This window comes from Pectinophora gossypiella, chromosome Z (genome assembly GCF_024362695.1).
Source record: "Pectinophora gossypiella chromosome Z, ilPecGoss1.1, whole genome shotgun sequence".
In the NCBI taxonomy this organism is placed as follows: Eukaryota; Metazoa; Arthropoda; class Insecta; order Lepidoptera; family Gelechiidae; genus Pectinophora; species Pectinophora gossypiella.
The window spans coordinates 9,701,898-9,719,212 of NC_065433.1; the positions used below are offsets into that span (position 1 = coordinate 9,701,898).

Below are 17,315 nucleotides of genomic sequence, written 5' to 3' on the forward strand. Positions count from 1 at the left end.
GACTACCTATTTCCGTAGAGAATTAGATACAATTGCAGTGGCCACCCATGGCCCAACCTGGCGCCCGGTTTGTTATGACCATGGCCAATGATTTCCCTCCGGACTCGTGGTCACACCAGGTTGTCACACCAGTATGACAAACAGGAATTTTTTTCTTGTTTGTCACACCGCTAACAATACAACACCTTTTATCCTGACTTGTCATTATAAGTAGTGCTGTGTTTATCGGCGTATAAATTAAAATTGATTTTATTTACGAAATTATACTTTATTTAACACTATTATTATGAAATAAAAAGGCTTGTAGATATTATCTCAAGATTTCAATGAAATGGCCTAAAGATATTTCTTCGTTTAATAATTTTAATTGACACGCTAGAACGTAATCGTCTTTAGTAAAAAAAAATTAAATTCCTGTTTGTCATACTGGTGTGACAACCTGGTGTGACCACGACTCCGGAGGCAATGAATTACCTATTAGTGTCAAAGACTTGTCAACCCTAAAACCTCCCTTGTTACGCCCCTGGTTTATTTTATTAGTTTTAGTTGGTTGGCTGGCGAAGAATTATTTCTAGTAAAGCGTATGAAAATAAAACAATTAAAGTAGCGGAGCTTGTACGTTGTATTGATATCAAAGAACATTGAATACGTTATAATATTCTCATAATTGCTATTATTGTTACATTTGTATTTTAAACTATAGAAACTTTGATTTGAAAATACCATTATAAAACAAGATTCGTGTAAAATTTCAATTCTTAAAATTACAGAGCAAATAGGAACTTAATCAAAATATTTTTTACTATATTTCATTCATTTTCAATTTAATATAATATGTATATGGATATATTAATTGCACTTATGAGTTTATATAAAAAATGGATACTTAGTGTTAGCAATGCTAATCAAAATACATATTTGTGAAGGCACCTGCATTTTGGACCGTTGATCGCAAACTTTCATTTTGTCATGGAAATAAGAAGCTCAGGGACGTAACCATTTGAGTAAACTATAACTAGATAATATATATGCTCTTGTGGAGCTTCGATTGTATAGTATATCTACTAAAATATAAAATATAAGCTACATCCCTGGTTTCGAACAATATTTGAAAGTTTCGTTATGTAAATGAAAGTTTGCGCAAATTCAGCCATTGGCCGAGCATGATCACATGTAAATTCTTTTCAAAAGACCAAGGCCGCTTTCTGATATTTTTCGTTATATATATCACAAAGAATGGCGTTAAAAATGTACTTTTCTCTATTTTCATAAATGCAGCATCACTGTGGCGCCAGTAATTCAATATTGGTATATTGAACCGGTACCCACATAAATAATTTACTTAATCGTACTTAGGCATTTGTTCAGTACACTCAAAAGCAAGTTACCGAGCATCATTATCATCCTATAATAATTAATTCCTGTAAATTATACATTTTTTTTCACGGACTTGGTGGTACTTCCGAGTTAGATCAACAATTCCACAAATATTCTTAACTAGGTAATTGTATGCCGATTGAACAATCGCTAAGCCCATCATTGGCTTCATACAACATTTGTAATAATGGGAATGCAATCGAAATTTCAAATACATACTTAACTACACCTACTCGGATTTCATTCTTCATCACACATTAAAAGTGGCTTTTACTGTTATTTACAGATTCCATTTAGTCGCATTATATCATATAAATTATCAAGTAAAATTTATCATATTTAGAAGAGTATCTAATGATATATTTACCTGGCATTTTATAGTTAAATCTTAAAATACTGTCGCAAGAAGGAATATAGACGTAAATTTATCATACCTCACGAAGTAACCCCCAAAGTACCTAGGCAAGGATGAACCGTTCACGGCAAACACAAGAGCCAATAGATAAGTATAAAGTTTTGGATGCCGTAGATGTCCATACCAGTTTTATTGCATAGGTATTTTAAGTTTCTCGTAGACGCCCTTGTGGAGACTTTATGCGAATAAATGTTAACCGTTACTAGTCAGAGCTTCATCGCATGCAAATAAAATCCTCAAAAATGTAATACTTAACCTACACTTTGGAGCAGTACTGCACCGACATTAGCCTTAGTATACGAAACATATCAATACACATGCAATAGCACTTTTGCTTTGCAGCGAAACTTCCCACAATAAAATAGCTATCGCAGAATTGGTCTAACGAATCTTAAAAATAAATTTATTTGCTATCACTAGTTAGTTTAAACCACAAAACACATGTGTACTGCGCTGGTGTACCGGTAGCACCTGGAACCCTGTTCTGCTTTGTCATATCACCTTCACCACGTGCACTTGTGTTTCGTGCTTAATCTAGGCCATTCGAATTAATAGCTTTTTACTTCTTACTACTTACTATAAATTTCTATGATACTTATTATAGCGTCTTTGGAACCGAAAACAAGTGCAAACAAACCAAAAATGAATACAAAAACGTTCTTCCATATGAGGAAGTTGCCGCGGCCGAACCCAATGTCCCAGAAGGTGATAATTTCAATGAACGCCGGGGCAATGAGGCCGAGAAGGGAGAAGCAGAAGGCGCCGATGACTCCCATGAACGGCCCGATAGTGGGGACCGCCACTGCCAGTAGGACGCACAAGGTGACTAGGATGGTCCTCATGATGTAGTCGGCGAGGTCGGGCCTCTTTGTGAACTTGTCCTTGATGCAGTTCCACATGATGTCGACGCACACGAAGAATTGAAGACCGAACGTGCAATACACAGCCACGGCAATGGAGAGCTTCACGATCTGGGCAGGACTGCAAACAAAAATAACAATTAGAGGATATACCTAGATGTTAGACGTATGTGACAATGTATTTTAAGTAGTAGGTACTTATTCGACTTACATTTGTGTCTGGTCCAAATTAAGAGTGACAGCATCAGCGACTTCGTCTCCATAACGCAGGTAACCTAGGAACCCGAGGAGGATGTAGACCAGGGTGACGCCAGACATGCCCTTGTTGAGAACTCCGCAGCACCCGAGCATGGCGCGAGGGGTCTTCATGGCGTTCTCCAGGGGCATCACCACGCCGATGGCTTCCATAGCGAAGATTGTCAGGGAGAAGAACTCTGGCCATTCAACTGGTGGTTTGAACATCTTCACTTTGGAGAAATCAAGGCCGCCTGTTCCCACAAGGTAATAGAAGGTGATTCCGAGACCCACGGCCATCAGGAAGTTAGCAAGCATAGAGACGGGGGCTAAGTATTTGAGGTTGCGTATCCACACCATTAAGATCAGAGGGAGTAAGAGGGCAATGATGAATATCCTGATTTCAATTTCTTGTTCCGTCACGTTCATGTAGTGGGCAGCCACCTGAAATAATATAGGTTTGTATTATCGCTTCGTCAAAATTAGCTAATATACTTACAGGAAAACTTTGAGGGATGATTCTGAGTTGATATCAGGTGGAATTTTCCATCGCAAAAGTATGGAACGGAAAATAATAACAAAAACACTAAAATTTCCACTTGATATCAACTCAGAATCATGGTCTGAATCATTCTCCTCAGTATTCGTTACGGTGTCACTAACACCCATTCCTACTGTATGTTATGTTTCTACCTACCTGTAAGATATTTTGTGCGATGATAACGGTGTACACTGAGCAAGTTCCGAAGTACGTAAGGAACAGACTCACGAGTATGAAGATCCTGAAAACAAAGAATAAGTACTTTATAAGTAATATCACGTGATAATTTATAATATTCTGTAGATATATTTATAAAAGTCTAATTAACGTCGTTTACAGTAGGGCTCGCGCAAAGTGAAAAAAATTTCTCACGGTCATTTTATCGATTCTGACGATCTAATTATGTCGTTGTGTCGATTGGTGCTAATATGTATAAGTCGTGTCGTACTGTCAAAATAAGAACAAAATCACGTGTTAGGAAAAAAAACACACTTAAAGATTTCGACAAAATTGATTGAATCGATCGACAATTTTATCACGTTGCGTGCGTTAGCCCTGCTGGACTTGAAACTTTATTTTGTCATATTTGTTTTTAGGTGGTTGTCCCAGAGATACTATTTCAAACATTATCATTACAATACCTACGTTGTAATATAAACCGAAACCGGAAGTGTTTTTTTTATAACTTCTTAGACAATTCTAAAAAGGCCGCATCGCAGCAATTCATCTAAAAAAGCAATTTGCAATTTGACATTTTGTAAGTGCGCAATGTAAACAAACGTCAAATAGCAATATTGCTTTTTTAGATGAATTGCTTCGACGTAGCCTTTAACCTCCCTGGTCATTCTATCACTGTAATGGTCTTTCGCAACCATCTTAGTACCAAAAGCGCAAGTTATCTTCTAATTCCTTGTTGCTCTATCCATCCGAGGACTAGGGGCGTGATATTATGTTTATTATGTAAGTACCCACTGGTGCTAATTCCTGCAGACGCCATCTAATGATATTTTAAATTATTATACCTGTCATTTATCTTATCCGCTGAAAAAGAAAGGGACGGGTAATCGACAGGGATAAAATTTTTGGAACATACGTGAATTTTAAGCAGAAATCTAAAACAACCGTCTAAAAATTTTACATCGGCCAATAACGCGACAGAGTTAAGTAGACAGCACGTCAAACGGATTGCATACCAGCGAGATGCCTATTTTAATCGCCCGGGTTATTTAATCGTTTTAAAATTAACTTGTTGAACAAGCATCCGTCCCTTTCCTTTTCGGCGGATAAGAAAATGACGGGTATAACTTAAAATAAAATTAGGAGGAGTCTGCAGGAATCGGGGCCACTGCAATGCTTACCTAAAAGGATTAGCCCATGCGCGTATCCACTCCGGTCCGTTCTCAAACGACGCCTCGCCGACCTCTGGGAAACTCATGTTGGTTTTTCTCGTCTTCTTGTACAGCACGTGGGCGCATTTTATCTATTGACGAAAGAAAAAATATTTCAGGAACACCGTGTATCTACACATGATTCTGAAACGCACAGCCACAAGACACATACTCAAAGGTTGCAGGGCGATATTTCTCTTTTGTTTTGTATTTTGGTATTTCTTGAATGTATTGCACATAAGTAATATAATATTCTATGTTAAGATGTAAGTAGTAAACTAGGTACTTATTTAGATATTATTGTGAAAAGTAAGTGCTATTTACTTAATAAAATGGCAATTACTTATAATTCGTGAAATGTGTTTGTTATGTTTGTATGCACCTAGTTTATTTTGCTATCTATTGTTGCTGTATAACCGACATATACCGAAGTCTATCTGTGGAAACCTATAATTGGCTCTTTTGTGATTTATATTTATGTTTATACTATTTGATGTAGCTGTTGGTTTTCCTATAAATAAATAAATAATGATAATAAAGCGGCCATCTGCGGAGAATATCTACATCTTATCATACATACATACATAAACTCACGCCTATTTCCCACCGGGGTAAGCAGAGACTATAGAATTCCATTTGCTTCGATCCTGACACACTTCTCTTGCCTCCTCCACACTCATCAATCGCCATCATACCATTATTATAACGAATACTGAGGGGAATGATTCAGGCCATGATTTTGAGTTAATATCAAGTGGAATTTTCCGTCGCAAAATTCATGATTTTTTAGATTCTTTTAATTATTTTCAGTTCCATACTTTTGAGATGGAAAATTCCACTTGATATCAACTCAGAATCATGGTCTGAATCATCCCTCAAAGGTTTTGTTACGATGTCACTAACACCCTGTACGTTTAGGTACCTACGTACTTATATGATATGTTATCAAATGACCTTTTTAAATGTTCAGCTTTTGTAACCTCTTCCTTTATTTATAGAATTTCCTGTTTAATGGAATGGAATATTATTATAATTAAAACACATAATAACGGGTTCTTACCGCGTTTAAAATAGGCCTAATGTCGGCCTAATGTGGTGACAAACGTAAGAATACATAGTGAGTCCGGTTTGTCGTAGTGAGTTTGGTGCGAGTTCAGATGGTTCCGAACGTTCCGATATCAAATACATAAACAAGCGGCAAAGGAAGAGGGTAGACAGATATGTTTGCCCTACCTACTCCACTCCAATCTCATCAGTCATCCCGTGATCATGGCACTTGCAACAGTGTCGAAATATCGGGAGTCTCATATCCCTATTTTAAACGCGGTAAGAACCCGTTATTATTTATTATAATATTATAATAACCGCGTAAACTTAAAACAATGGAATATTATTCCATTAAATGGTCACATTCGGTGTGGGTAAGTAATGCTAAGTAGGTACTTTTGCTAAGTATTAACTGTCCTAGAAATTATAAACAGAGAAAGTACGTAGGTGTGTAATTTCAGCTACCTATTCAGCTGTCAATATAATTATGTAGACATTATATTTTATAATATGTGTGGGTTGTATTGTATCTAAATTCGCTGAATTGTATGCGCGGTTAATGAGCAATGACATGAGGGTTAATACACTTAGCCAGTGAGACATTCCAGACTACATTCTCCAAAATATAGATGGCGCTGTCGAGATTTAACGTGACAATTACCTATTTTCTCATTACTTAGATACACAATTATTCAAAAATACAATGTAATGGCAGAAGCATATCATCATCAGCCCATTAACGTCCGCACTGCTGGGGCACGGGCCTTCCCTTTGGATAGGGAGATCGGGCCTTAAACCATCACGCGGGCCCAGTGCGGATTGATGGTTATTAACGACTGCTAATGCAACCGGGACCAACGGCTTAACGTGCCTTCCGAAGCATGGAGGAGCTCCAGATGAAAGTTGCTTAACTTCAACAATCGTAGACCGCGCGCGTTTACCGCTGCGCCACCGAGCTCCTCAAGAAAGCATATAAAAATAGTTAATTATTGCTTGATATTTTGATCACATTATACACGTATAAAGAATTATGTTGCTACCTATATTGCTTCTCTTTATTATGATCAAAATAATAGTTAATGGATGGAAGAGTGTGCCTCCATCAACCCGCAGTGGACCATCATGATAAGAGTTTGCTCCATACTCTATCCGGTTGATTGAGGGGAGGTCTGTGCACAGCAGTGGGACGTATTAGGCTGTTTCCTAGGGCAACGAACGCCTTGGTACTTCTTCTGGCGAAATAGGTACTCCTGACGTCAGTAGGTACAAATATAAAATCGCTTGGCAGGTAGTAAAACGTGAGCAAAAACATGTTAATAATAAATATTACTATAATCGTTTGCGCAAAGTTTATGTTATGTACCTGTACCTAGTTCAATTGCTAGAACGGCCTCCGTGGTCCAGTGGTTGAGCATTGGGCTCACGATCCGGAGGTCCCGGATTCGTATCCCGGTGGGGACATATCACAAAAATCACTTTGGGATCCCTAGTTTGGTTGGGACATTACAGGCTGATCACCTGATTGTCCAAAAAGTAAGATGAGCCGTGCTTCGGAAGGCACGTTAAGCCGACTTACTGATGTAAGTAAGTAGTCGTTACATGAGCCAAGTCAATGGCCTTTGGCGGCTCAATAATAACCCTGACACCAGGGTCGATGAGGTTGGTAATTCACTTTACAACCCACACGATAGAAGGAGAAGAATTGCTAGAAAATGTTCAATGATCATTTACAACAAATACGGCGCTAAGGTTATTGTGCAAGTGATTTTCGTGGAATTGCAGAATGTAACGCATAGCATGTATAATTAGGTTTAAGTAATAATAGACTTTGTTTTGTAGCGGCAGTATTTTGTAAGTAGATACGTAAAAAGAATAATCATATCTACCTACTAAAAAGTGATACCTACAGAGTTGTTCCAAATTAGAGAAACTTATTCAAGAAAAAAATAGAGAACGCTCAGCTCAAAACTTAGATAGTTATAGCTACCGATTGGGTCTTATTCGGAAATAGTGCACAATTAGGTAGTTTAGTCTATATTGTCGGTATTATGTCAATGTAGTGCAAAGCACTCCCCTCATCTTATAACCCTTCACGGTCTTCATGGAACTGCTACCAATCTGTGCGGTAAAAATCTAGATACCTAGTAACGCCATTTTTTTTTTGGGTAAGCGTTGATTTGCTTTGGACGGCATTTACTACTTGAAAGAACAAAAGAAGAGCGCTGAGGTGAGCGGGTGAAAGCTCACCCGAAAATGTAAGATTACAAACTTATGGGTGCCTAGGTGGGATTCAGCTCAGGGTGTTGTGGGTAAATGTTGACCACGCTAAAATTGCTTATTTATAAAGGCACATTGTTTTCGATATGCATACATGCAACACCCAAACAGCTTCAGATTGTGAGTACTTAAGTATTTATTTTTAGTCTGGAGGCCTCCTTAGCTTTGGTCTGCAACCCATCTAGAAGGAAAACTCTGAAGTCAAACCCGGTGTGGAGCTGCTGTTAGGCGTAAATAGGGTCGTACACGGATAGAACAGACTCCTGCAGCCCATTTGACTCCGCACGTATCGACTTGTCGTTCTCGTGGGCCCAGCTATGGAGGCTGGGAGTGTGACACTGGTCAAGAAATAAACCAAGTGTGTTTCCTTGTTGTCCCGGGCGAAGTGGTAACTATGTTACCAACAGAATAAACATATTTTTGAATTTGATGAGAATATTATGAACTTACGAGAATATAAGCGCAGTGTGTGCAGACTAAAGCGACGAGGATGGTGAAGAAGATACCGTTGACGAGACCAGCCGCTTTGAAAGCCTTCGGCATGGCCAGGATGCCCGTGCCCAGGGAGGCTTTAAGCAGATGCGTCAGTGTGTCATTGTTACTGAAAAAAAAACGAATGTTGCGTAAATTACAACTGCTAGGTACCTACGCAAAAAGACGTAGAAATGTTACGGACGCATTTTTTGTGGATTTAGAAAAACCTTTATACTTACTAGGGACCTATTTAAACGAAACAATAGCATTATAGGCAAACTAAGTATAAGTACTTTGAATTTATAGAAACGTCACGCGTTTTAAGATAAACGTTCTAAAATAACCTTCATCACAGTAACAATGCATGAACATTGAACACATACAACTTGTTGCTAAGTAAGCAAAACAGCACAGAAAAGTAAGCAGTAAATTGAATTATCTACAGCAAGAGTCGTATGTCTATCTATCACAGTAGGTATGTAGGTACAATCAAAGAGCAAAAGTGCAGTCACTGAGCCCAGCGAATTATTTGTAAACAGTGGTGAAATTATGAACAATTAATTGACATAATTATAAAATTTACGTTTTTGTAGGTGTTTTTGGTCTATTACAAAACGACATGTAACCGAGGTCTTAAGTGCAACTAGTTGATTTATTACTTTGCAAGAAACTTGGACTTTTGCACCTTATTGTACCTACTTCATGTTATAATTTTTAAGCTGGTAAATCAAAACTAATAGCTATTTAATACAGGTAGTGAGATATGCCTAGTTTTTAAAACAAATAAGTAGACTTCTATACTGAGCTGGGAGTAAAAACATAATTTTAACTCCCCAGGTAGGTATGTCGGAGAATAAAACCTGACAGAAGGCCTGTTTGACTATTCATTGGCTATGGGATGTTCGAATGTCACCGTTGATGAAATAGGTAAGGATAATTCCAACTATGACTGAACCATACCCTGAATACTCAATACTTACTACGGATTTGAAGAAAGAGCTTGGAAAGGCCCTAAAGCGCTTTTTGTATGAGAACCGCTGTCGCCGGTTCAACCCCACTCACTTTTACTACTACTCCTGCAAATAGATAACTACGATATCTCTACTGCTTCTCAAATTCCATAGCCACTTTACCGGTAATGTATATTATAAGTGATAGGCTGTTTTATCATTAGTTTTCGTAAGACACTGCATATTTTTTTTTTTTGATAAATAGCCGATCATACTACGGTTTTCAGCTTTCATCTGATAAGGATATATTTTTACCCTGCAGGTTATAATGCACAGGACGACCTTTTAATATGCTATCGCCTCCGGAGCTCCCTCCGTGGGTCGTTAAGTTTGTGGACGAGTAGAGTGCAAAGTTGAAGTATGAACTACTTGTATGGGGCGCTTTTCGCTCTCACTTGGCCCTTCCAACCTCTTTCTTCTATTCCGTGCTCAATACGTCTCATTTTTACAATCTACTGCTTTACCGTGTAAGTGCGAGCAAGACAAACAGACAGCGCGCGCCCTTTCCTCCTTAGCGGCTAACAGCCATTTAGACTAAATTGAGTTCCAGAGGGGGTGAGGTAAATCTAGCTCGGCCCCCGATTCTTTTAGTACTATTATCTTTATTGACTATTATAGTACTATTATATATTTAGTACTATAACCGAACTAATAGATTTTATTAAACAGTAGGTTAGTACTTACGATGTTGGGTTCTCCAATTTTCTTTCCGTGAAGGGATCGAAATCTCCAGATTCCACATCTTTTGTTGTCATGTTGTATCTAGTGTGAAACAAAAAAAAATATTTATCACTTTAATATAAAGTGAATATGAAAAACTCGAAACGAGCACAACACGACACGCGGCTCAAACGATATGGCGATGGGCTTAATTTTTGTTTAAATAATGCGGGTAGATTCATTTATTGAAGAGGTTTTATTGTGGGTATATGTATTTTAAATGTACAATGTTGTCTCATCAATGTTGTTTCGGTTGAATTACCCGATTGTCTCAAAACGTAAGATGACTCGGTGATTCGGAGGGCACGTTAAGTCGTTGGCCCCGGCTATTAGCCGTAAAACACTTCCACCAACCCGCAGTGGAGCAGTGTGGTGTAAGCTCCACACCACCTTGGTTGATTGAGGGGAGGCCCGTGGCCAGCAGTGGAACGTATGGTGATATATAGATGGAGTATGTATAGAAGTTGTACTTACTTGGTACTGACAATCTTCTCTTTGTTCTTTTCATCTGGAGAGAGGAAGGTCTCCAGCTCCTGGGGCGGAGGCACGCCATTTGAATCCTGTAGGATTAAAATTATATAAATACCAAGAAGTACTTATTACGGCGGCAAAGATTCTTAACTAAGTAAGTAGCTATAACTAGTGATGTGCTGGTCCTCGAGGGAACATTTACGGCTGGCCAGTGCTAGGAGGTTTTCTGGCCAAGTCTTTCCCTCAGCGATACAGCTTCCGATGTGGTTATAGTTTTACAACCAGTTACATAATACGTAATTTAATTTTTGACGTTCAGAAAACTCTATGTAAGCCAATTTTGAAGATAAATATTTTTTTTATTTTTTTTCAGTAAAACGGCGCAGAAGTTATGTAATACGAGCTCTATTATTTAAGAAGATAGGATCAGAGTACAAGCAAGAACAATATGAAAAAAGAAGCCAAAGCCTTCTTTTTCAAATGCGAAAAACTTGTCGTTGTTTATATGTATATTCAAATTCAAATTAAAAAATATCTTTATTCAGTAGGTAACATAGTTACACTTTGAATCGTCATTTTTTACATAACGAACGTCTCATGCGCCTAAAACTACTGCAGCTTCTCACAACCTGTATAGCCGGGGAAAAGAAGCTGCAAGAAAAACCTCGGCACAGGGCCCTAGACGTTCTTTAAAAAAATAAAAATAAACATAAAATATTGATATATATATATATAAATCAGTAAGGCTAATTCTATAAGTAGGTAGATGCGGCATAGGTACTTACATTGACCATTTTGTAGGTTTTGATGCTATCAATTTATGGACCTGCAAAAAAAGAAATTTTTATTAGATAGATGTCAGTTGTATAGGTATTTCTAAGGAAGTAAGTACTCTTCAGTAGGCATATGTATTACTTATAATAATTCAGAACGGCTTAGTTATGTATGACTTTGTTTCTATCGGATGAGTCGTGTTTTTAAAAAACTGTTTCTCCAACCGTGGAGTCAGGGAATCAGGGAGGAAGGTAAAAGCGCCCATGATTCAGTTACGCTACATAGGTAACTATCTAAGTAAACTTTTATACTTTTAGTTTACTTATGAAGTAAATAGTAGCCGGGATCGACTGCTTAACGTGCCCTACTAAGCACGAATTATCTTACGTTCACACAATCTGGTCTAACCAAACTAGGGATCACAAAGCGAATTTTGTGATTGTGTCCCCACCGGGATTCGAACCCGGGATCTCCGGTTCGTGAGGCAAACACTCAACCACTGGACCACGGAGGCTAGTCGTTGTTGTGACTAAAAAAATATTTTTCACGTCGTGACAACGCTTAACGGCAAACATAATGAAGGTTGCCATTTGTCATGTTTGCAGATAAATACTAAGTACCTAAATATTCATAATTTACCGACTACATTAATTTATTCTGTACCTACTTAAATGTCTACCTACTTCATTACGTATGGCATATTAACATGGGTATATTTCTCTAGTGAAGCGACGCCATTAAAAGATGGCGATCGAAGTGATATTGCCTACATGACGTCATGACGTTAAGAGGTAGGGCAGCCAGGTAAATAGCAGAGGCAAACAGGGCATGTGGCATGTTAGCATTTTATCTTCACTTTTGTAAGTAGGTGTACACTTGTGAGCAATATCATGTACGCACTTTACAACCCTGTCGCACTATCATATTTGACATTTAATGACGCTTACGGTTTAATTTGTCAAAAAAGTTAATGTAACATGGTTTCAAAGTGAATACATATTAGTACTCGTGACCGTACTGTATTGATTGAAGCCGTGTGCTGTGAGTTAGGTTATGCTATAGTCCTCGGTAGATACACAGGGTGTAAGTGACATCGTAACAAACAAGTACGGAGAGCTGAGAGGGATAATTCAGCTCATTAATCTGAGTTAATATAAAGTGGAACTTTCCACTGCAAAAGTATGGAACTGAAAATGATTAAAAAATAAACACTTGAATTTTCCGATAGGAAATTCCACTTGATTAACTCAGAGTCATGGTCTGAATCCACTAAAATCTATACCTACTACAGGGTGTAAGAGACATCGTAACCAATACTTAGAGGGATAATTCAGCTCATTATTCTATGTTAATATTAAGTGGAATTTTCCATCGCAAAACTAGGTATAGAATTGAAAATAATTAAAAAAAAGATTAACTCTGCGACGAAAAATTCCACTTGATATTAACTCAGAATCATGGTCTGAATCATCCCCCTAAGTAGTCGTTACGGTACTAACACCCTGTATAGTTATTACAACTTTTTATTATGCGATAGCGTTACATTTTGTGACGTAGCTTGTTTAATTAATTCCCACTGGCGTTGGTAAGTTAATATCCGTACCATGTGTGGAATCTAAGTATACCTATTACGTATGCAACCGCAACTTTCCGTCAGTGCGGCTTATCAGCGGTACCAACTGTTATCGGACCAGCACCACTGGCTTTTTATTGCAGTTTGAATTTTTATAATATTAACCATTTTTGTAAAGGAAAGTGTAAGCGTTTGGGAATTGTAACGACGCAGAAAGGTATTGTTTCTTTACTACTATGTAATCATTATCAATAATCTAATCAATCGTAATCAATACAATAACCTAATTAAGTAAGTATTATTTATCACCAGATGACCCAACTTTTCCACATTTTCTCACCGTTTGAACTTGTTCTACCACAAATATTCCAAAACCAAAATTAGCCAAATCGATTCAGCCGTTCGCGAGTTTTAGCCAGACTAAGGAACAAATAATTCATATTTATATATAAGTACCTATTATAGATAATTGTCTATAGGTATGCTGGTTACCCTCGGCTATCGAAATGTATTTTTTAAATCTAACTTAATTGGCGCCGATTCCAGTGCATACCAACTAATTTTATTTTAAGTTATACGTGTCATTTTCTTACCCACCGAAAAGGAAAGAGATGGGCAATCGACAGGCATAAAATTTATGGAATACATATCAATATTACGCAGAAATTTAAAAACCCCTTCCAAAATTTTAAATTGGTCAATCACCGGACTGAATTAAGTCAACAGCACATGTAAAACAGGGTAAATATCAGCGGGATGTTATTAATTTATTTACTCATTCATTTTAAAATTAACAAATGCCGATCGTCCATCCTTTTCCTTTTCAGTGGATAAGAAAATGACGGGTATAACTTAAAATAAAAGTAGGAGGTGTCTGCATTATCTAAGTAAAAACGTATACATAGGAGCGACATTACGGATTAGCTGGCTATATATTGTAATTATACTTAATAAATAATTGCAAACTGATCGCACAGTAATCGTTTTGCTGCTTACGTAGGTATGTCAGCGAGTAATGGCGACAAAACGTGAGCTATGCTGCGCATTACCCTTGGTATATTTTAAAAATGGCGAAGGTATTCTAAAAATAGATAGTGTAAGTACTCAAGACAGTACCCACAAAGGCAAAGAAAGTCTTCGATACATACGAGCTTACGAGTATGCCCGCCAAAACCACCAAAACAACACTTCAACATTACAAACTTAACAAGTAAATATTATTAATCTTAACATTACTTACAAATAATTAAAACTATACTACTAAAACTAAAAACAAAAAGAAACAAAAGTACACGCAAGTAACTATTAAAAAATCAATTAAAAAGTGGTCCCGACCTATGTCGATGTACGGAGACAACAGTAAAGGCAAAGACAAATGCTCCCTTCTTTGGTAATTTACGGCAGTTTGTACGGAATCTTCGGTGCGGGAGTCGGTCTCACACTTGACCGGATTTTTTATATTACGCAGCAGTGTTTCTTTTATTGCCTGGGCAATGGGCAACATAATGCTTAGTAAACTTTGACCGGTAGGCGGTCGTAGCAGCGTATGCATAAACATAGCCTACTTCTAAACACTGAACGGGAATGATTGAATTAGTCACCATTCAACGACTGCTTGAAAATCATAGATATTTTCCATCTGGCCAAGTAGTTCCATTCGAGGTAAATAATCGTAGAACACACATTAAAAAAGATAAGATTAAGGAGAATATTTGTAAACGTTATATTTATTTGACTATTAGAGTTTTTATTTAACTTGAAACGAATCGAACATGAAAAAGAAATGAATATTGATTATTTTATTCTGTGATTATTAGTAGGAGCGATTATTAGAACATACTGCGGTAAAATTTCCATTTAGAAACAATGATGGGGAGCGATTTTATGAATGAATGACGCGATAAGTTTCTAATCTTTTTTGAGTGTTAATTTGGAGATGTTAAGGTGAACACGTACCAGACTTCAATCGCGAGGACAGCTTGGTATAAACTGAAGTGATTGATAAAGATGCATCTAAAGTCACTTGTATTTATTAGTGTTAGACTATCGTATCTTTTTCATGATAAGCTGACCCCATGGCCTCTGCTCACTATTTAAGCATGATGCACACATTCGAGGAAGCGGGCCTGACGGGGTATATATTATATTGCTTGCGGTGTCGTACACTATCTCGCGTCTCAGCCCACTCATTCCTTTTTACTGTATGCAGTAAGCATTAGAGATATCACTTGACTACCGAACCGATAGATGTTGTTTATTATTAAGTACATTATGCGTTAATATGTATGTACCCTATATCACGCCTGCTGCTTTTCACACGACACTTTTAATTATCAACCTCCATACTTTTCCAATTTGTAATGACTGACCAATAGGTAACTACGCCCTTACAATAGTACTATACTTATATAATATTACTTCCTATCTACTCAGTCTGTGTCCACCCACTGCTGGGTATAGGCCTCCTCCATCCTTTCCGGTCCTGCGCAAGTCCCATCCATTGCTTTCCGGCATACCTCACAATGTCATCCGACCACCTGGGTGGTGGTCTGCCTCGATATCGTATACCATCCCTTGATCTTGTTTTGATCCTTGATTCATCCTTTCTTTTTATATTAGTTTACTTATAGTTATATGGTCGTAAGGCCCAGATGCCTTTTAAATCCCATTGTTTAACTATTGTGTCTGGAAATCCGGGCGTTACGAGGATATACAGGTAAAATAAAAAAGAATATAAAGAGTCAGATGATGATCATATTGAGTTCATTTCAAGTCCGGGATCGATTCTCGATATGAACACTGTCAAAAATAACTTTGTGAGACTGTCCTTTGTTCGGCTAGGGTATTATAGGCTGCATCACCTGATTATCCAAAACAGTGAGACGATTCCATGCTTCGGTAGGCACGTTAAAACCTCGGTCCCGCGCTATTAGCTAATAGCCCAACGTGTCCCCCAAGCCGCACTGGAGCAGTGGTGGAGTAACCTCCGTACATCCTCTGGTTGATTTAGAATTCGATTTTTTTAACCACGGGACATCCTGTTATTGTTACTAAAATATAATCGCGACTAAATTTTGTAAATTTAGTGTAGGTATCAAAATCAGTAAAAACATTTCTACTTAAGTACAAGATTTTGTTAAACTTATGCACGGCTATTGATTTTCAAGACAAAATTATAACTAAATGCGAAAAGTCGATGAATAATATAAAATAGGTACATCGTATAGACGAAGCCGAAGCCTCATAATTGCGGCCTAGTTTTTTTTTCTGTCAGCCATTGCGAGTAAAACCGAAGCCAACGACCGCTTTGACTAGCACGTGTCTTTATCTATTTGTAACAAGACTAATCTAATCTCAACTTTACGTATTGCTTCTTCTTGTATAGGAATGCAAATATCCTTCATTTCAGTACTTATGCAAATATTCAGTGAAGAGTTAGGGTAGCGGCCAAAAGTTCAATACATTTCTAATCTGCCCTATTTCTGTGTCAAACTATTGCTTACTGGGCTGGCCTATTTTAGATTGACTAGTATAAAATATAAGATGAAATCGCGTCTTTTGTTGTTGGCAACACAAGTATAAACATTACCTTATAATTAATAATATTTTTTACATGTAAATATTGTACCGAATTGAATGGCCGACGCCTCCGGCGAAAGTGTCTTTTAAAAATTATAAAAACATAATTAAATAGTGACAAGGAACAAACTAGTGTTTGCACTTGGCAGTAGATAGAACCCTCGACCTCTGAGCATCTACTTCAATTACAGTCCACATATACCAAGAGTCGAACAGGACTTAAGAACTACTTATAACTATAAGTCACTGACTGATTGAGTAATAAAACAATCTATCATGATATTTTGGACAATACCTATCTTCAGCTTTCTTAGCTTATCATATCACCAAATATAGTTCAAAATAAATAGCACAATGATAAGTGCCTATAGGTACATACCTATTAGTGCCAATGTCAATAAACTAAATTATACAGGGTGTTAGTGACATTGTAACGAATAATGAAGGGGATGATTAATCTGAGTTAATATCAAGTGGAATTTTTTGTCACAAAAGTATGGAACTTAAAATAATTTAAACATCACTAAAACATACATACATAAACATACATAAACTCACGCCCGTAATCCCTAATG

The 17,315-nt window shown here is 37.4% G+C and overlaps 1 protein-coding gene across 2 annotated transcripts in view; it reads right to left on the minus strand.

The window, feature by feature from the left end:
• Positions 1–604: 604 nt before the first annotated feature.
• Positions 605–17,315, minus strand: part of LOC126379856 (proton-coupled amino acid transporter-like protein pathetic) — a 34,929-nt gene continuing 18,218 nt past the window's right edge. The window contains exons 1-9 of one of the 2 annotated variants that reach the window (XM_050028814.1): positions 15,118–15,227; positions 11,600–11,640; positions 10,818–10,903; positions 10,308–10,385; positions 8,590–8,740; positions 4,786–4,907; positions 3,584–3,668; positions 2,864–3,330; positions 605–2,773 (exon numbers count right to left, since the gene is read on the minus strand). In XM_050028814.1, coding sequence (XP_049884771.1) covers positions 2,362–2,773; positions 2,864–3,330; positions 3,584–3,668; positions 4,786–4,907; positions 8,590–8,740; positions 10,308–10,385; positions 10,818–10,903; positions 11,600–11,608 — 1,410 coding nt within the window. In that variant the 5' untranslated portion in view covers positions 11,609–11,640; positions 15,118–15,227 and the 3' untranslated portion in view covers positions 605–2,361. Of the gene's footprint in view, positions 2,774–2,863; positions 3,331–3,583; positions 3,669–4,785; positions 4,908–8,589; positions 8,741–10,307; positions 10,386–10,817; positions 10,904–11,599; positions 11,641–15,117; positions 15,228–17,315 lie in introns of those variants that run through there. The other variant, XM_050028813.1, reaches the window with a different exon arrangement.